Genomic DNA, 22,426 nt, shown 5'->3' on the forward strand with positions numbered 1-22,426 from the left:
ATACACAAACCAACATTATAGTCACTCAATGTGATGTCGTCATGGAATGTCTTAACATGATGTCCACCATGGCTGCTCCCATGTGTGGAAAGAGGCATATACACAAGGTCCCATCATAGAATCACTCAATGTGATGGTGTCATGGAATCTCTCAACATTACCTCCACCATGGTTACTCTTGTGTATGAAATAGCAAGATCTCTCAAAGGCTTTCACCTCATATCTCTCTCACAAAGAAAATGCATTACAAGGGCTTTCACCTCATATTTCTCTCACTGAGAAATATACACTACAAGGGCTTTCACCTCATATTTCTCTCACAAAGAAATATACATTACAAGGGGTTTTACCTCATTTATCTTTCTCATAGAGAAACATGCATTTTAGCACATAACAAGAGCAACTGATACTGAGGTGACAGGTAAAAAGATAGAGGTATAATGGGTCGTACTTTCGATTAGCAAGTAGTAATAGCAGATAGTGACATCAAGGAGAAAGTGACTTGAACAACAAGTAGTAGTAACAAATAGTGACATCAAGGAGGAAGTGACTTAAGAAGATCAATTGACATAGGACCTCGTTCAAGCATGGGATATTGCTATAAGCTGGTACAAACAATATGAGGTGGAGTAGAGGGCTATTCCATATAGTATAGATTGAACTTACGATGAACAAGTGGTGTACGATCTCTTGGGGACCCTTCCAAGGTGTTATTGGCATGTAGGTTGGTAGAAGTAGAAGAAGAAAGAGAGGCTACCCAAAGAGAATAGCAAAGACAACAAATGCTGCAGCAATTCCATGAAAGGATTCAACGGGAGGAGGAACCCCAAGACACAAACAGACGTTGCACATCCGATAATTCCAAAAATTAACACCTATTGTCAAATAAGGACAAGAGGCATCATATGGAGAAACAACTAGAGGAAAACGAAGTCAGAGTGCAATGATTTTTATGAATCCAGCAACAAATAGAGAGATAACGTAGGTTGCAACACCTTGTGGAAGGTCTCATAGTCCTCACAAAACCCACTAAAAACCATGAGGAGGGGTCGCCACTTGGTACTGTCACATAGGCAGAATTAATATTTGGTACTACCCCGAATGAGGTTCACACAAATAGTTGGGGAAGTGAGTTGGATGGAACAGAGCCATTTGTGCACTCTGAAATCGGTGACAAAGAAAGAAGTTTGGAAGAAGAGGTAGCCAACTTATTTGAAAATATGAAATGCCAATTAAGGGGGCTTGCCATATCCGACAAAGTAAGAATCAGGCAAATAGAGTCGGAGACCTGAGAAGGAGGGAAGTCTCACAACTTGATGGTACGGGTCAAGTACCGAGAGGGCATAGAGGACCCACTTAATTGCCATAACACATGGGGTACTAATCAGGAAAGGAAAATGTCAAACACTCCAGACAAACAGAAACTCCCCAAGTCTAACGGTGAGGGGTCAGAAGACCCAACACAACATTGTAAGAGATGTGTGATCATTTGGGAGGCAATCAAGCAGGAAGATGAAGATTATTAGTTGAAGGCCTTCCAACCACCTTGTGAGGTATAGCTAGTGATTGGTTCACTGACCTTCTAGTCACCTAAAAGACAACTTGGAATAATTTGAAGAAATCCTTTGAAGCAAAATTTAGGTTGTTGCGGGATGATATTGAGGTAGTCGCAAAAATATAGAACACATGACAAGGAAAGAGCAAGACTTTTTGGGCCTACCATTGTAGGCCAAAGGAGCTCATAGGCAAGTTGGAGAAAAAACTAGCCGATGAATTAAAAAAGTTGGTTCATAGAGGGTTTAACTCCCCTTCATTAAGAAGAGAATGAAGGCGGTGTTCCCCACCATGTATAAGGAGGCTTATGATTGAGCAATGGATGTTTAAGCTCATAGGCAAGTTGGAGGAAAAACTAGCCGATGAATTAAAAAAGGTGGTTCATAGAGGGTTTAACTCCCCTTCATTAAGAAGAGAATGAAGGCAACGTCCTCCTCCATGTATAAGGAGGCCTATGATTGAGCAATGGATATTAAAACAAAACATCAAGAAACAAGAAAAAAGTGAGTGATGATAGTAGCAACGGGGACAACAATGGTGACTCCTGAACAATCCAGGCACTTCACAAAGATATTGTAGGCTAGTAAAATGTTTGCTTAGACATAACATAGGATCAAGATAAAGGTAAGATACAACTTCCTAAGGAAATAAAGTGCCCATAATTATAAAGTGACATTTAATAATATGAACTTTATATATAGAATTACTTTATTAATGAATCAATTAAGTCTATGAACATTAAAATCATTGATCAGATGGACTCGGATAAGCATGGGTGGTAGCTTGCTGAAAATGTCTTGACGAGATGCTCCTAGTCCAATATAGAAGTGCCAAGAATGCTGAGCTTGTTAACTTACTAAAAAGTGAGTGATGATAATAGCAATGAGGACAGCAATGTCGAGTCCTGAACAATTCAGGCACTTCGCAAAGTTATTGTAGGCTAGTAAAATGTTTTCTTAGACATAACATCAAGAAACAAGAAAAAAGTGAGCGGTGATAGCAACAACGAGGACAGCCATGTCGAGTCCCAAACAATCCAGGCACTTCACAAAGATATTGTAGGCTAGTAAACTGCTTGCTTAGACATAACATAGGATCCAAATAAAGGTAAGATACAACTTGCTAAGGAAATAAAGTGCCCATAATAATAAAGTGACATTTAATAATATGAACTCTTTATATAAAATTACTTTATTAACGAATCAATTAAATATTTGGATATTAAAATCATTGATCAGATGGACTTTGATAAGCATATGGGTAGTAGCTTGCTGGAAAGGTCTCAACGAGATGCTCCTAGTCCAGCACTGAAGTGCCAAGAATACTGAGCCTGTTAACTTACTAAAAATAGTAAGTGTTTGGAAACTCCACTAAAACAACCCCGATTAGCCAACAACTGAAATCACCTAGGTCAAAATTGAGCTGATCCCAATGAATACTCGATTAGCCCATAGGGCCAATGCAATTCGGGCTAATGGTGCAATGAAACTCACTCACCTAGAAAAGGTGACATGACTATCCTCCCTTCCCAAAGATTGCTTCCCCCAAGCAATGCGCATGTGTATGTTGGAACCAAATGCTTGGATCCCAGAGCTGCTTCAAAGATAATGCTCTGTCCAACGACCATGCTACATTGGTCTAAACATCTGTAACCCTAGAGTTGTAAAGTAACACAACATGAACCAAAACACTAGCCAATTAGATGCCAAGAACCCAAATTATTTCAGGTGTATACTTAGTCAGGACAATTTGCTATGTGTTGTTATCATAAATAGAATACTCTCTACCTCACTGAGTACTTCACCCCAAATCCAACTACATACCTCTAATATCAAAAGGTGGCGGAAGTTCAACAGTCTACCAACCTCTATCAAGAAAGGAATGCAACAAATCTCTCCTTCTAACTCCCTCATCCATAACCCATGTGAATGCTCCACTTGGGTCCTAAGTGAAGACCTGTGTGATGTCCCTGATATCACTAACTCTTGTAATACCTGCACCAATGAAGATGTAATACTTGCACCAATGAAGATGTAATACCTGCCCAACTGATGCAATTACCATGACACCATGCAGAAAATGGTGTAATAATCTAACTGTACGTGTCATAGGGATGAAATTCTCGGTAGAGAGCAACTTAGAAAGCCAACGTGTCACACCTCCCTCAACTTCGCAATGGTATGTACTAGACCAACTATCAAATCTTGCACATACGAGGAATCGATCAAAATCAAAGTAGGTTCAAGGAGATCATCGAACTATTGTTGTTCAACTTGAATCTCATCTTCACCAAGCTAGAATTGATGAAGCCCATCAACAAGATTCGCCCAAGCTGTGCTACGAACTCTATCAATACTCGGGTCCCAAAGCCATTGCCCTCACATCCATTAGTCGTAACGAGATACAAAACACTGGAAGAACTTGTAACCTCACAACTACCTCCAAATTTTGCAAGACCCTCATAGATGTGTTAACTTTGCAAGTAATCCAATGTGTAGCAATTGACCCATAATCACCCTATAACCTTTTATTCAAATGAGATCTCTATGATATAAAAGTAACCATCCGTCTTAGATACATACCGCTATGATAGAAAACTAGTTGGTGTTCTTGTATGTAATCTCCCATATCCATCAGGATTGGATGCTTGTAGCCTTTGATTCCATCTTCTAATGACAGACCTCTATCCTATAATGAATGATACAATCTTTGAGTTAATAGACACTTGCGTCTTATCAAGTTCTCCAAGTGTGGATCAAAAGAAAAGTGATGAGTGCTCCTCATTTTATAGGCATGATAAATAACCTCTATCAATGTCTCATCACTAAGTACCATCTGAATTTGGGAGGCAAATGAGCAGGAAGATGAAGATTATTACATGAAGGCCTTCTTGACTACCTTGCGAGGTATAGCTAGTGATTCGTACACTGACCTTCTAGCCACTTAGAAGACAACTTGGAACAATATAAAGAAATCCTTTGAAGCAAAATTTAGGTTGTTGTGGGAGGACATTGAGGTATTCGCAAAAATATAGAAGACACGACAAGGAAAAAGCAAGACTTTTCGAGCCTACCATTGTAGGCCAAAGGAGCTCATAGGCACGTTGGAGGAAAAACTAGCCGATGAATTAAAAAAGAGGTGGTTCATAGAGGGTTTAACTCCCCTTCATTCAGAAGAGAATGAAGGTGGCGCTTCTCTCCACATGAGGAGGCCTGTGATTGGGCAATGGATATTGAAAGTGAGAACAAAACATCAAGAAACAAGAAATTAGTGAGTGATAATAGCAACAACGAGGACAGCAATGGCGAGTCCCAAACAATCCAGGCACTCTGCAAAGATATTGTAGGGTAGTAAAATGTTTGGTTAGACATATCATAGAATCAAGATAAAGGTAAGATACAACTTCCTAAGCAAATAAAGTGCCTATAATAATAAAGTGACATTTAATAATATGAACTTTATATATAAAATTACTTTATTAATAAATCAATTTAATCTTTGTACATTAAAATCATTGATTAGATGGACTCATAGAAGCATGGGTGGTAGCTTGCTGAAAAGGTCTTGATGAGATGCTCCTAGTCCAACACTACAGTGCCAAGAATATTGAGCCTGTTAACTTACTAAAAATAGTAAGTGTTCGGAAACCTCACTAAAACAACCCCGATTAGCTAACAACTGAAATTGCCTTGGCCAAAATTGAACTGATCCCAATGAATACTTGATTAGCCCACAAGGCCAATGTAAAATAGGCTAATGGTGCAATGAGACTCATTGACCTAGAAAAGGTGACATGGCTATCCTCCCTTCCCAAAGATTGCTTGCCCCCAAGCAATTTGCATTTGTATGTTGGAACCAAATGCTTGGATCCCAGATCTGCTTCAAAGATGATGCTTTGTCCAACTACCAGGCTACATTGGTCTAAACATCTCTAACCCTAGAGTCGTAAAGTAACACATGAACCAAATCACGAGTCAATTAAATGCCAAGATCCCAAATTATTTCAGGTGTATACTTAGTCAGGACAATTTGCTATGTGTTGATATATGATAAAATAAAATACTCTCTACCCACTGAGTACTTCACTCCAAATCTAACTACATACACCTCTAATATCAAGAAGTGGCAGAAGCTCAACAATATACCAACCTCTGACAAGAAAGGAATGCAACTAATCTCTCCTTCTAACTCCCTCATCCATAACCTATGTGAATGGTCCACTTGGGTCCCAAGTGAAGACCTGTTTGATGTCCTTCATATCACTAACTCCTGTAATACCTGTGCCAATGAAGATGTAATACCTTCCCAATTGATTCAATTACCATGACACCATGCAAAAAATGGTATAATAATTTAACTATGTGTGTCATATGGATGAATGTCTTGGTAGAGAGCAACTCAGAAAGCCAACATGTCACACCTCCCTCAACTTTGCATGGGTATATGCCGGACCAACTATCGAAATCTTGCACACATGAGGAATCCATCAAAATCAAAGTAGGTCCAAGAAGATCATCGAACTACTGTTGTTCAACTTGGATCTCATCTTCACCAAGCCAGAAGTGGTGAAGCCCATGAATAGGATCCGCCCAAGCTATGCTACAACTCTGTTAATACTCGGGTCTCAAAGCCATTGCCGCCACATCCATCAGTCATAAGGAGATACAAAACACTGGAAGAACCTGCAGCAACCCCACAACTACCTTCAAATTCTGCAAGACCCTCATAGATGTGTCAACTTTGCAAGTAATTTAACGTGTAGCAACTGACACATAATCACCCTGTAACCTTGTATTAGCATGAGATCTTTGTGATATAAAAGTAACCATCCCTCTCAGATACATACCGCTATGATAGAAAACTGGCTGGTGTTCCTGTATGCAATCTCCCATAACCACCGGCATCAGATGCTTGCAGCCTTTGATCCCATCTTCTGAAGATGGCAGACCTCTATCCCACAATGAATGATACAATCTTTGAGCCAATCCCCACCTGCACCTCATCAAGTCCTCCAAGTTTGGATCAAAAGAAAAGTGATGAGTGCTCCTCATTGTATAGTCATGATAAATAACTTCGACCTCTATCAATGTCTCATCACTAAGTACCATCTGCCCACTTAATATAGATGGATCATGCTTATGCTGATCAATTCTCATGCTATCATCACTAACAACCTCCTCAACCATCAATTTTGAATGTTGAGCTAAAGTAGATGTGTCAAATTTGATTTCTGATCAAGCTCACCAATCCTATTTTCTGATTCATGAAATGTCACTAGGGCAGCCTCTGGTGTGTTTTTAGTATGCGAGAGCTCACAAGTAAGGGTGTCCACTTCTTCCTTCTTCCTTAATGCCTTGGAAAAGATCTCTGTGAGATTGCGAAGATGATCACAATCTGAAAGAAGGTGTAGATAATCTAATTTCATTGTTCTCATCCCTTCCTTAATCACCTGCAAATGTGAGAACTCCTCTTTGAGCCCTTTTTGTCCCTTCTCTAATTGTTCCTTCCAAAAGTACTTTTCAACCATCTCATATATGTTACCAAAGTATGACAGAGCTGCAACAATTTTTTTTTCAGTTAGTTTCATTTGACTCTCCAAATAAGGTGAACTAGTAGGTGTATGAGAGAAGTCAAATGCACATATGGTGGGAGAATGTATTTCATCACACATATCCATGTCATAATGTCATCTTTCATATTGTGTATAGGAATTAAGGGCACGATTATGTTCAAAAACAAATTCATCACAAGGAGAATCCATACCATATGTAGAGACCATTAAGTTAAGATCAAAATCGTCACCAACACTCACAAAAGAGTTGGAGTCATCATCGTTGGTCTGATTGGACAATCTTCTCCAATGTATTATCAACATGCCCATCAAGAGCACTAGTATAGAAAGAAACTTCTACCTCCATACTATCTTATCTTTCAATAGACCCTTGACATATTTAATATCTTCTACAGGACCATGAGACAGCTGCAATCCATTAGTAGTTGATTGCTCCTCTTTTCCAATATCACTTATAACCTGTGTAGCATTTTTCTCTCGTTTCCAAATCTGGTTTGAAATTTGGTTCACCTGTAGCTTGATTATAATCTACTGAAAACTCCTCGTACAAATTTTTGAACCTATCTTTTGCAAGAAGATCTTGGGCCAAGTCCTGGTACTTCTTCTTTGCCACATTATTCTTTTTCTGAAGCTTTGGATAGAAATTCATCTAGCTAATGAAGGATAAATCTTTCTCAACCTGTGGTGGAGGGAGTTTGCTTCATACATGTCGAATATTTCTGTTCTTTTGTCAGGTTGGCAATTCTGGGCCATTGCTGCTATGGCTTGACAATATCTTTTCTGATTTTTCCCAGGCCATGTATTTTTCCCATAGCCGCTTTCTCAAAAATTTAAAAGTTTGGCATGCTGGGACTTTCAACTTCTTATTATACGCGACCAATGTTTGGTCTTTGCAGTCTTAAATTCCTAAATTTCTGATTTGTTACAACACTCTGCTCTCTTCTGTCTACTACTATAATGCTTAGGAATTGTCCCCCACAGTTTGATTGCAATGAATGAAACAGAGCTTTCAGACTTGCATATGAGATATGATTACATACAATTCAGAGGAAGCAGAACAGATTTATAATGGCGTCCTCTTATCTCTCTTCAATATTTGGCAAAATATCAAACAGTTGACATGCACATAGTAATCTCAGAAGATGATTCTGTCCATTTAACAGATTTGCAAGGAGATGAATGTTGGTGCCAGTCTGCTGTAACTAAGGTCGGATTAGATTTGAAATGCTGTAAATGCTCCAGAGTGCTGCTATGACCACATCAACTTCCCTCATATCTGGCCTCACTATCATTGCAATATCAACAGATACAACCACTGTGAGATTCCTTGCTTGCCATTGAAAATAGCAACCATATTTGTTCTGTAAACATGTACCTGCAATTGCCTCTACTACTGGTTTGGACCTGTAACTGTTATTGTTGCACAGCTAGTGTCATCAAGGTAGAGTTCAAACCTAGTGTATTTGCTATCAAAACTCCAGAATTTTTTTTTTCTGGAAGAAATTGTTAATGTTACAGGCTGTTTGCAAAGCCAATTTGCATTAACCAGAAACAATTTGCAAGTATGTGTAGCACTCCTCAGCTTCTATTCTCAGCATCTAGCCAACAGTTACCTTCAGCAACCCAAGTGACTCCAACAATCCAGACATACAGCAATCTACAATGTGATATAAGGAAGCATGAATGCACACACCTAGGAATAGGCACTTCCAGTTACACAGATCCTGCGTCTAGAAGGAAAACCCTTCATGCCAAGAATATAGAGCAGCTGCCAGTAAAGAACTCCAACCAGGGAAGCGACGACGCCTAAGTTCGTGGTCTAAATTCCATGCCAAGCATGAGCGATATATCCATTGCAAGGATGAAGGAACACTTCCACACCAAGATGTGATGATAAATCTGCTATAATTCGTACAGTTTTTTAGTTGAAAAAGCGTTCGTATAACTCAACCTTCTCTAACACAACCAACATTGGATATATGAACCTAAGCTTTCTTCCTACCAAGGAAGACGACAAGATAAACAACCGGTCAGCAATGATTGATTCCCTTGCCAGAAACTTTTGAATCTGTCTTAGAAACAAACACAATGCCCTGTGAAAGATTGCACAGACGCTCGACATAATTTTATTCATCTGCTAGGAGTGACCCATTCTGACAGCCCCTAGCATTTCCGAACAGCGTGTAATCATCTCTCAACTAGTTTGATGGTTCAAAACCCATTTCTTCCAGCACAGTTTGTTGCGTTTAGGCACAACTACATTCTGAAGCTCTCAAACAATTATTGTAATCAATTTCAGAACTTATCGGAACAAAATATATTTATCTTGAACATCTTGATGCTGAAATCTCCAAGCACTCTGACATTTCACATAATTAAAGGCTGATACCTTTCATATAAAATATTCACCAAATGATAAGCTTTAGAAAAATATTAGCCACAATGTTTTCTTTGCGAGTTGTCAATAAATGAATAAGAGGAGAGCCTGCAAATCTCAGGATTAAAGACCTGATAGTGTGTCTTCCACTCAATAATATGACCCAAACTTTTTAAAGTGCCAAAAAATTATTAATGTAATAATCGCAAGGTCCACAAGAACAGACACTTCAAATATATGCTTGGAAATAATAATTTCGGCCCCAAAGTCTTCTCACAAAGTATCAATTTAATTGACTTTATTTCCTTACATTATTTCAGCTCACAGATTAATGCTTCTCAAACTTTTGAAAAAGTATTGCTTCACCTCAAATATTTTGACATGGAAACGTATGTTCTGCCCGATAATAGTTTGCAAAATATTTGATGCTTAAAAATTACACAACTGAAATATGGTCGTACTAATCACGGCAGTGAGAAACTTAACAATTATATTATCTGTCAAACTATAAACCTTGCAACAGTATAATATTATTCTGAATAAAAAACTTTATCTGCAGATTTATCCTCTTATTCCAGACAATCGAACTACACTTCTTTGTGGCTCATAAAAACTCACAGGCTGAATACACCAGCTTTGATAAAACCTCTGTAAATATGTCCCACAGGCTGGCAGGATACATGACAGTGATAACACTGTATTATCCCTAAGTGGATATTATAACCAAATCTCTCAGTGCAATCTCTGAAATTTTAAACAAATAATCTCATGCAATGTATTTCAGATTTAGCCAACAAAACTCATAAAATAACCAGATAAAATGAAGACTTATAAACTATATTGTAATCAATCTCCATCAGTAAATTTTTTTTGAAATAATATTGTACTAAAATTGTTTAGCAAAACAACCACATAATCCAAATGGCAATCACATAAATTACAGCAAGATTGGATTTAGAAATATGACCCCGATGCACTAAGTGGAACACCTGTGCGATGTGTCCAACTGACAATGGGTTTCCGTCCATTGTCACAAGTTTAAGAGATTTCGTCCTCACTGAAAACTGAAGCTTTCCGAGGCTCTCCAATAGAGAAAATGAAATCCAAAATAATAAAATCCAGTATGGTGAAATAAGATCCTCCTCCTCCTTATAAACACAAGCTGGTGAGCCTTCACATTCCCTTGTATCTTAATCTCTTTTTTAAAATAATAGTTCGTACCACTAAGGAAATAAAGTGCCCACAATAATAAAGTGACATTTAATAATATGAACTTATTTTATGGAGTCACTTTATTAATAAATTGACTAAATCTTCAGGCATTAAAGTCATTGATCAGATAGGCCCGTTAATGGGCCTTAGAGGGTCGATCCTCTGCTGAAGGATGAGCAGCGGAAGAAGTCATGGAAACCACCTGGAAGTGGGTTGATAAAAGTGAATTTTGACAGGGCCTCAAGGGGCAACACAGGCCAATTAGGGGTAGGGTATGTGGCCTGTGATGAATTTGGGAATATTTTGGCAAGAGGTGCTAAAAGGCTTCTTGAGGCGACAAATAATGAGGCAGAGTGTCCACTGTAGTTGGTGTTGTTCTTCTTGCCAAAAAACTATGAGTTCAGAAACTACATCTTGAAGGTGATTCTTAGCTGTCTGTGAATGGGATTGCCAAAGGCAAGATGGACATTTGGTACCTCAACAAACACATCAGGAAGATGTAGGCATTACTAATGGAATTTGAAGATTTCAAGGTGACACATGTATTTCAGGAGGCAAACTCAATTGTTGACAAACTCTCCAACATTGGGGCTAATGGGTCCTTAGTGGACAATTTTGAACTTTTTGAAGATCTAGGTACTTGCAGTACCTAGACCTTTCTTGTCTGAATGAAATTCCTTAAGGTGATTTGCTTTCATCAGCCGGATATGAGGTGTGATTTTATATGAATGGAGGCAGGGAAAGTACAGTTCATTTTCCAAAGTAGAAGTATTGGAGGATTGGCTGGATATTGCAGTAAGTGGCAGTACAAGCGGGATTTTCTCAGATCTTTTGTATTATTAAAAAGATGGAAAGGACAGCTGGACAGGTCACACACTTCAGAGCAAGTTTTGAGGCATGACCTGGACACGCAAGTTGGTTGGGTGGTCATAATGTCTGTTTTCCAAAGCCTGCAGTGTCTGCAGTGATCTTGGGTAGGAGTTTGGTGTTTTGAAATGGAAGCCAATTTCTCCATACAATCAATGAGTCAAATCCTGTCTTTCACGGGCCCCATTTCCATTGTGTGGATGCACAACATACTCAAAATTGACGACATTGAGTTGTGGGAGATGATTGTGCTAATGCTGGGGGAGGAGTTTCTCAACACAGAATGATGGTCAAGATCCAACCTCGACATCTCACTCTTTTTTGGGCCTGGCTCTAATGGCACACTCTTCTTGAGAGGAGGTGTTGTGTGTGGCCCATGCATGTCTATTACCCAAATGGGCAGGTGGGCTGGTAGGAATAGTGGCTTGGGCTGAGATTGGTGTGGGTCTGCACATGTACCATGGGCCGTGGTGGCTGATTGGTGGGGGCAATGGGGAGTTGCAACTGCTCGTTGTCTGGATGTCTTCTTGTTCGAAGGAGGTACACATGTTGATTGTGCGAAAGGGATGGTAGGATTTGGTGTCCTTTTTGGATAAATGGAGGCAAACAGAGTAGTGGTGGGAGAACGAAGATTGCAAAGGAATGTGACCCCAGTGAAGTCTTTTGTTCCCAGGGGGGAGGACAGATGCCCTATCCCTCGTTGTTAGTTGTAGGCCAAGAGGTCAGATGGTGTTCCTGGAGAGGTTCCTAGTGTACTTAGTGGTGATGAGGTGTCTCTGTTTGTTGATGGAGTGTGGAAGCATGGTCATGAATCGATGGCTTGTAGTGGTTCAAAGATGAGAGTTGCTAAAGGTGGTTCGTCTGCTATCAATTTCTCAAGGGAAGAGGCTTCGAGTTGGTTTCGTTGAGGGACTGTTATTTGTTGCTTTTGTGCCCAATTTTTTGTATTATGGGCTAACATTGTATTAGCTATGTTGAGTTTGTATAGTCTTTTGTGGCTACTGCTCTTTTGGGTGGTTATGGTAGGGTATGTCTTAGATGATCTGCCAGTATTTGGTGCTTTTGTAAGGGGAGTTTGTTGGAAATCTGCCAAACAATGGCCTTATGAATGTACTGGAACTTTTTTGAACTAATATAAAACTAAATATTATCGATAAAAAAATCATTGATCAAGATGGCCTTATGAATGTACTGGAACTTTATTGAACTAATATAAAACTAAATATTAACGATAAAAAAATCATTGATCAAGATGGATTCGGATAAGCATGGGTGATAGCTTGTTGGAAGGTCTCAACGAGATGTTCCGAGTCCAATACTAAAGTGCCAAGAATACTGAGCCTGCTAACTTACTAAAATTAGTAAGTGCCCAGAAACCCCACTAAACCAACCCTAATTGGCCATCAATTGAAACTACCTAGGCCAAAACTAAAATGATCCCAGAGAATACCTGGTTAGCCCACAAGACCATTGCGAAACAGGCTAATGACCCAATGAAATTCACTAACTTAGGAAAGGGAATATGACAACTTGCAAGAGCTTGGATATATTTTTTTGGATAGTAAATCGATGCTTCCAGGCATTTTCTTGCAAGTCCCCTCTTTACAATTTATATGGCCAATATCCATGTCACAAATATTAATGACGACTTTCTAAATATGACAAGAAGGTAGGGTGCCTTGTTGCAGGGAATTTATGCCCTTGGTTTTAGGAGACATCTATTTATTAAACATGAATTTGAGCTTGTATTTCTACCCAAGAATAGTTTGGGAAAATTGACACAACAATACCCTCTTTAGGTTTCCTGTTTTTATGTATAAATAAGAAGTCAAAGTGAAATATATCTACATGGTGCTCCAAGAATGACCAAATGCTATAAGTAAAGTTACCCTTAAGTGTGTCTTGGCCATTGTATCTCAAATATGATCTCCTTGAAGAGGGCACACCTCTAAATTGATTGTTTTAAATTTGAAGGCGAATGAGTGATTGTTTTTAATTTGAAGGCAAATGAACAAATGCTCACCTTGTACATTTGCTATGTTAGTTGAGCATTTATCACTTTGTTTGAAGTGGTGAGTGACAGTTTGGCTAGATGAAATCGTATATCGAAATGACTTTTGGCATCACCGAAGGGATCGGAACCACATTCATGGGCCGACAATTTCTCCGAGTAAGTTGAACCATTGGAAGTGAATTGGAAGGGAACACCAAGTAGGATCAAAGAGACTAGCAAACTGATTACTGGATAAATACAAATGGGTGCGAATTCCAACATTGCTCACTTCGTTCTGTTCCCATGCTCATGGAATACCTTTTGGCTAAAAACACAAGTTTCTAAAAATTCTTCAATTTTTATCTTTGACGCTCAATCTGAATAGGAACAATTGACCATCCTGAGACATTATCTGAATACATATTGAGGAGAAAGCCACAAATTCATCGACATATGAATGGTGATATAAAAATGATAAATAAGATGAATAAGAATGAATGATGATGTACATACAAAAGTGAAGGGGAAAAATTTAGAAGGGGTACAACACTTGTTCATACTGCTTGCTGTTGGAATATATTATAAATTTTTTCCTTCAAATTCCCAAATTTACAGTTTTTTCAGTAAACCCTAAGTTGAACTTATTTTATATACACAACTTTCCTGAATGAACATTTAAAGCTAATCCAATGCATAAACATGGATTTAATATCACATTGATTAGTACTAATATTATGCATGAAATACATTTAAGCTTTGAACATGATTTTTTTATGCACAAAGAGACAACAGAATACATAAGTAGTCTTATGTTGCCTGAGTTTGAAAGGACCTCTTTGTGATGGGGAAACTCCATGCTTGGAATCAAATGGTTTGATTTACTATTATAATTACGTAACTGGTTAATTTTTTTGTAACTGCAAAGTAGCAAACAAACAAATAGTTTTTCTGATAAATAAGACAGCCTGGTATTACAAAGTACTTTATTAGTTGTCAGGGCTTCTCTCCTACATTGATATTTTGTTTTGAGAGATTCTTTACAAAGTCATCTTCTCTATTGATTGACTGAGAGATTGAAATGATTTCTTTTTACAACTTAGATGTTACCTATGAGTGCTGAGGAATTTCGTGAACTAGATTTGCCGTTTGTCACACATTTGTTCACCTTTTTTGTTTAACTTGTAATGGTTATTTATTATGCCCACTCTGTACTGAACTAGAACTTTGGATGTTCCCACCTAATGGATCCATAGAGAGTGCTTCCTAAATTTTCTCACCAGTTGTGTTAGCAGGCTTCCACAATTATGTGGGCGCAGTTCAGCTTGTCTTCTACCAGCTATAGTTTTTTTGGTTATCTCCATCTAAAATTATAGATTACCAACAATTTCTATTGCATTATCTGTTAAACCACCCTTTTTGGTAACTTCAAAAAAACTGTCCCAGCTTCAATTTTTCATTACATAGAAGCCATTGTTTTCTATTTACTTTTTTGGAAATTTCTAATTCCATGGGTTTATTGTGGCCCCTAAAATTGGAGAGAAGTGGATGTTCCTTGTTCTGGAATGAACCTAGTTAACAACTTTGTTTGTAAATTTTATCAGTATCAGTGTGGTCTTGACTTTAGAAACTTTTACTTACATTAGGTTTGTTAATTGATTGGAACATGTTATTACACAGATCCGTGAATTGGATAGGGGGGTTGATATTCTGGTTGCGACTCCTGGACGTCTCACAGATCTTCTTGAAAAGGGCAGATTATCATTATCCATGGTACAGTTCTTGGCTCTAGATGAGGCAGATCGCATGCTTGATATGGGTTTTGAGCCACAAATTCGTAAAATTGTTCAACAAACAGATATGCCTCCTCCAGGCCAAAGGCAGACAATGCTCTTCAGTGCCACTTTTCCAATGGAGATACAGGTACTTATATATAATTTTATTCTATAACATTCTCGAGATTCATCAAAAGTAAGTAGTAACAAGCAAGCCTTTCCTTGTGGATGTGATAATATTTTCTAATGGGGTCAACTTGTATGCATAGTTTTAGATAATTAAATATAGAACACAGCTGATAAATGATATTTCAATGTTGATTGCCAAACATTTTTAATTTAAGGTAAAACAGCTTTAGAAAGGACCTTGAAACCCTTTGCATCAAAAAACTGCCTAAAAAGAAACATTTGGAAACCAGAAGCAAACAACTGATTGACAACAAACTCAACACAAACATAGGAACAGAGCAGAGGAAAGGACACTACTGGAGATCCTTAAGAATATGGGCTGCCTTCAAGTCCTTGTTAATCAGATGGCTCTGGAGGTTAACCACCTCCCTAATAATCTTAGACTGATCCTTATCCTGCTTTGAGTGGCTCTGAATCCTAGTAGGACCATGCTTCTAGGGAAATGACATTGCTCCCTTATTGCACAACATCCCGAGAATCCACATTATTCTTTGGACCTTTTCCCATAGTGACACTATTTTTGCCACTGGATCAGCCATTATTTGAAGTAAGCATCTTCAGATTCTTCACTTGAGCCCTTCGTTACCATTTAGCATACAAGAATGGCTTACATTGACTACTGTATCTAGCTTTTGGCTCACATTTTTGATAGTTTCCTCCATTTTATTTATCCCGACTTCATAGTCAATTCAGAGAACCTTAATATCCGTGGCCACCTTCTCCAAGATGAGTAACATCTTATTCTTATCGTTCCTCTCAGGACAATACTCTGAAAATCCTGGACCTTCTCATGAACAATGTTGAATTATTTAGACAGAAACCAATCAAAGGCATTTACCTAATGTTAAATAGACATAAAAGTGGTTTGTATAAGTGCAACAATACATGAACAATCACATTATTCTTCATTGAGACCATCTGATGCAGGGGAAACCCCAAAGGATTAAGAAAAAACTATTTTGCCATTTCGCAAACTGCCTATTTCCATACTTGCAAAATAGCAAAAATTCTGCTATTTTGCAAGTCACCTTTCTACACACTTGCGAAATGGCAAAATCAGAGCCAGAAAGCTAGTTTTCGCTGTTTCACAACATATCTGTTTGCAGACTTGTGATATAGCGAAAGTTTTTCTATTTTGCAACCTACCTATATGCCAACTAACGAAATAACGAAACACCTTCAAGGAGAAGGGTGCAGAGTTATATGTCTTGTTAGGAATACTCATGGAATGCTATGGAGTATAAATGGTGTAAGAGGAAGTCACAATTTTGGTTTGTGGATCTCTGGATCCAACGTTTTTGAAGCATTTGTAGGTCAGTCTAGGTGTGTGTATCCATGTGGCAACTTGATGCCAACTTGGATTTAGGATCTTTAGAATCTTGGAGGTTATTTCTAAGTGTCTTTAGAGGTTTAGTTGAGTTTCAGTCGGGTTGAAGGCAGATAGACAAAAGAATGACAAAAAGATGAGGATTCAACACAATGACAAAAAAAATGCAATGTCGTCAAAAATTGCAACGATACAAACAGTTAAGAATCTCACCTAATGAGTATGGAAGGTGAAGAGTCACTGGCAGAAAGACTATGAAGGGCCTTAACTCATCTTAGTATAGATTAGTATTAGAGCAAGGAGATCGAGAAAAGTGAGTGTATGTGAGGATGTGAAGGAGACATTGATAGCAACATGCTTCCTAAGGGGATGAGTGCAAAAATAGCAAGGAGATCCTAAGAGATAGATAAGATAAAATAAGATAATGATATTAATGTTTAATAAGAGGAATGAAATAGATTCCTAGAAGAGGAGCTTAAGGAGAAGAATAAGTTCTAGGAAGAGGAATTAAGAATACTCAAAGGGAAGAACAAGGAAATGCAGTCTGATGGAGAAGAGGAAGGGTAAGCGCAGAAATCCCCTGAGCAGGAACCAAAGATGCTTGCTGATCCGAAGTGTTTCATCAATGCCCTTAAGTCAATTGAGAGTTGTCACAGATTGCAAGAGTAACATCCTTGTATTTTGTGGGAAATCGAAGTTAGATGAAGTTATGGATTGGATAGAGGCTTGAGTGTGAAGAAGTACCCGAGAATGAAAAGGTGAAAATTGCGAAGTCCAAGATGAAGGGGTCTGCATTGACCTGGGGGAATTATCTGTAAGAAGAAAGAGTTCAAGGTGGGAAAAATGCAATCTCATAATGGGAAAGAATGGCGTCTAAAGTTGGGCAAGTTTTTGTACCAAAAGATTATGTGGTACAACTACACAAGAAAAGGCAGAATTTGAGGTAGAAAGGGATGGATGTTAGCAGTTACACTAAAGAATTTCATTGACTCAGTCTGAGATCTAGATTTCATGAAGGAGAAAAGGAAAAGGTGGCAAGATATCTTAATGGGCTGAAATATAGTATGCAAGATGAGCTCAACTTGCTAGCACTTGATATAGTCCATAAATGTTTCCAATTAGCAGTTTGAGTGGAGGGGAAATCAAAGAGAAAATAAGATCAAGGCAATAGAGGGAGAGGTGGAAGGAATTTCAGAAGAAGAGTGTGATGGTCCCTTCTACTAGGTCAGCGTAGAATGACCCTAGAACAAATACGAGATTCTCTAGAAATTGACTCTTGATATATTTAAGCCAGCTTGTAATTATCATCACTAAAATCTATTATTAATTCTAGATAACATCCATATTTGCCGTATATTAGATCACATAATGGATGGTAGATTCACAACTGCTCAAGTTCGGACACGCTCTATGTGGGGTTCTCTTCCCCAACATGAACGATTTACTCCTCTCCCTGTGGACACTCCCTATCCACTATGTAATTAATATAATAGTTCTTATAGATTTATCCATCATTTACTAATAGTTTTTGCTATTGTATTATATTAGACTTCTTGTCAAAGAACAAATTATAATCACATTAAAATATAATCATATTATCAATGTGTTTAGACTCAGTTCTATTATAATAATGATACTTCATAATAATATTATAAATTATTATAATATTTGAAATTAGTACAAGATAGATCAAACATGAATTGGATATTACCAATACCAATCTAAGAAATTATTACCAATGGCAACTGTACTTGATATTCGCAAGGGAAATACTATTCTTTATTTATTACCAAGTGCCAACAGTACATCATTCATGTTCCAATGTTCTTAAATAGTGCTCGGTTGGTTAGGGAGACCAATGGATGCACCCCCTCACTTCTTAATTATCCCAACCCAATTACTATCTTTAATTACATAAATGCTTTATTATGCCCTACATTATCCCCCCCAAAAGAAATCGTCTTCCAGATGACTCAAACATCATAACCTTTACAACTACACGTGGCTTAACTAATCCAACTTCCTCCAAGGTATGATGCATGGTCCTTTGCAGTCTGCACTCCGTACGATGGAGTCACTCCATCCTCTGGTACACTATCTTCTTCCTGTCATATGGTCAATTTACTTCCACTGTGCCCTCTTGTTTCATACGAAAATTCTAATCCTCCTCTGGCCTTCTTCTATCGTTTGAGTTTGTTCTTCACGCATGTGTATGGAACCTCCTTCCCTTTGCTTGGGTTGCCAATACTTGTATTTACCAATCTGCAATATTGTGCAATTAGTTTTGATTGTATTTTTTATCCAACCTTTTGTTTCTATGTGTCCTTGTGAGATTTCTCCAATTTCTCCTTGACATGTTCTCCCCTCGAAGTGTGTATTGTACCACTTCTTCCAACACTCTTTGTCGTACGCGTACGAACATACGCACGGCCTCTGTGCTTCCCTTTTGTACAAATCGTACAATATTTGCTCCTTTTTGTATGGCTTATATGATCTCTATTCCTCCCTTCTGTATGGCTCGTACGACCTTCGTGTCTCCTTCTCGTACAACTCGTACGAGCAATTTGTGCGGCCTCCGTGTTTCCTTGGTGCTCGTATGGACAATCCATACCTTCTCACACACGTACGAACTATTCCTCTCCTCCTCGTAAGCGTACATGCTCGTAAGGCTTTGGTTCTTAGTGCCTTGGTTTGTGCGAGTGATGGTTTCCTATTCAAGGTGTTGTTGCCTTTTATAAGTATTGGACTTCGTTTAGTTTGGCCCTTATTCGTTTTATCCATTTTTTCTCCTGTCATGCCCTTGCACGAAAATTCCCTACCCTTATGGGACTCACATACCTCGTTATGGCTTTTTGTCTTTGCTGGTGTTTCCTTTTGATTTCCCAAGTTAAGGTTTACCACCTTTGGCTCTTTGTACTTTATCTTCTCGTCTTCCCCAAACTGGTGGGCTGGTGTATCATCTATTCGTACCATTCCTTCTTTGTACTCCTTGTACTCCTTAGGGTACACGGCCTCCTCTCCCTCCACCTTGACAATTTCTAGCATATTACAGTTTGGTTCAACACCTCATACTCCTCCATTTTCCAATGGAACAATCCATTGAGAGAACTTGTTCCATCCTCTGAACACTCTCCCAACTATAGCACATTGTTATTATCCTTCCTTTCTTTTACTTCCTCCTTAGTACTGGTTCCGTGTGCTATTGCCACCTTCAAATATGGTAGGGTTTCCAATAGATCTCCAATCTTTATTGGTACATTGGCCTCAAGGACTTACTTCATGATATTATTTTCCCAAATTGATTTAGTGAAAGGAGATTCATAAGTACTTACTTTTTCCTCCTCCATGATGTCTTGGATCACCTTCCTAGCCTTGTTTGACCTCTTCTTTTCCATACTCATGTCAGGATATGAAAGTTTTCTCCCTTGCATCCTCATGATAGCCAATACTTCCTCTTTTGGCTCTACCACCTCAAGCATGTTCACACTTTTCTGTTTGGGGTAGTTGGCATCCTCATGGTTTACCAGTCTGCATCACTTACAAAGCATCCCTCCATTCTGTACACCACTCTGACAGTCATGTGTGAAGTTTCCCCATTCATGACACCTGCTACATTGTATCATAGGCCATCCCTTGGAGTCGTACTGTATTCTACTCTTTGAAATGTTATTATTATTTTTGTTGTTGTTGTTGCCTCTCCTTTTGTTTCAGCATCCTCTAGGTGATGCTTCTGTGCTTTTGTTACGTAGAGGAGTGGAAGGAGGTGTGGATGGTTCTCCTTGAGTAAGCAATACTTGAGCACTGTGGGCCTTCAAATTGTAGGGACAATCCTTAATAGAGTGCCCCAATACTTGACATATGTCACAGAATGCCTTTCAGGGACAATTATTCTTTGTGTCCTTCCTTCTCACATTTTGGGCACCATAGTTCTTTTCCTTCTCTTTTCTCCTGCTTGCTTGTAGTTAGTTCCCGCATCATCCTCATCATGTCATTCCGCAAAGCTTTGATAGTTTTAGACTCATCCCCACTTCTTTTTGAACTCTCCCTTCCACTTCCATGTCTCCTTCCTTTAGCAGTGTTTCTCTCTCTATATCTATTGCGCAAGTACATGCCTCGGCAAATGATGACGATGGAACAATTTTCATTGTCCTCCTTAGAGGGGAGTTAGCCCTTCAATAAACCACCTTTTCTTTAGCTCATCCGCAGGTTTGTAATCCAATTTCCCTATCAACTCCTTTAGCCTCTTGCCATAAGCTCTCACCCATTCATTTTGCCCTTGTCTCGTGTTGCATATCTCAGTTACAATCTCATCATCATCCCTTAGGAGTTTGAATTCTTCCTCGAAGGGTGTGCAAAGATCCTTCCATGTGGCCTTCTTTTCGGCCTCCAAGTTTGCGTACCAATCAATAGCCTTACCCCTTAGGGTGGCAGGAAATGCCTTTAACCATTTATCGGTGTCATTCTCCCCATTCGCCTGCCATATAGTAATACAAATTTTACAATGTCGTGTCGGATCCTTGGTTCCTTCCCTCGTAAATTTTGGTAGTTTTTGCTTTCCTGTAGCCATTCTATCTCTTCTGCTATTTGTCTTCTGGGTTACTAGCGTTCATCAAGCTCCCAGTGTGTTGGCGTACTCATACTTAAGATTTCTCGTACGTTAGGATTCTTGTACATCATAATTCTTGTACGTGACAGATTCTCGTACGGAACTGATTTCTTGTACATGACAGATTCTAGTAGAGGACAAATTCTTGTATAGGACAGATTTCTTGTACAGGCCAGATGTGTTGCACTCGTACTCTAATATCTCAGTGCTTCTCAGACCAAGTCTCCAAGACTCTAGCCTCCGGGTCATTTTTCCACATAATTGTGTGAGAATGGTGGTACTGTGTCTTGAGGAGCCGCTCCCTACTGGCTTCCTCTTGCATGTACTGGCAACCAAGACTTTCCTCTTTTCCACCAGTCCTTGTAATCTAGTTTGTCTTTTCCTTCTCCGTGAATGTTTATGACCCATACTTGTGATAGTAATAGCCTGCCAATTATTCCATTTGCCTATAGTAGGACCTCCAGGTTCGAACTTAGGCAATGACGCCAAATGTAGAATGGTTACAGTACATGATAAATCAAATATGAATTGGATATTACCAATACCAATCTAAACAATTATTACCGATGGCAACTGTACTTGATATTCGTGAGGGAAATAATATTCTTTATTTATTGCCAAGAACCAATAGTACATATTCATGTTCCAATTTTCTTAAGTAGTACTTGGTTGGTTAGGGAGACCAACAGACGCACCCCCTCACTTCCTAACTAACCCAACACAATTACTATTTTAATTACATAAATGCTTGATTATGCACTACATTTTTTTGGGTGCTTCTTTTTTGTGGAATTTGGCTTCGGCCAACATCCTTCTTTCGCATGTGTGTGCCTTGTTCTTCGTTGATTTTGTGCGTTCTTTTGTGTGTTTAATTCTTTGCCTCGAGTCTGGTTGATTATGGCCTTAGATGTTTGCAATGATGGTAGAGGCAAGTTGAAGGAGGGTATCGTTGAAGGA

At 38.7% G+C, this 22,426-nt stretch overlaps 1 protein-coding gene across 1 annotated transcript in view; it reads left to right on the top strand.

Moving 5' to 3' along the window:
• Nucleotides 1-22,426, top strand: part of LOC149562127 (DEAD-box ATP-dependent RNA helicase 37-like) — a 118,470-nt gene that overhangs the window by 20,465 nt on the left and 75,579 nt on the right. Inside the window, exon 3 of the mRNA XM_089825666.1 lies at nt 15,253-15,495. Coding sequence (XP_089681792.1) covers nt 15,253-15,495 — 243 coding nt within the window. The remainder of the gene's footprint in view (nt 1-15,252; nt 15,496-22,426) is intronic.

The sequence above is a fragment of the Cupressus sempervirens genome, chromosome 4 (genome assembly GCF_028749045.1).
Source record: "Cupressus sempervirens isolate cs-2001-9-10 chromosome 4, ASM2874904v1, whole genome shotgun sequence".
In the NCBI taxonomy this organism is placed as follows: Eukaryota; Viridiplantae; Streptophyta; class Pinopsida; order Cupressales; family Cupressaceae; genus Cupressus; species Cupressus sempervirens.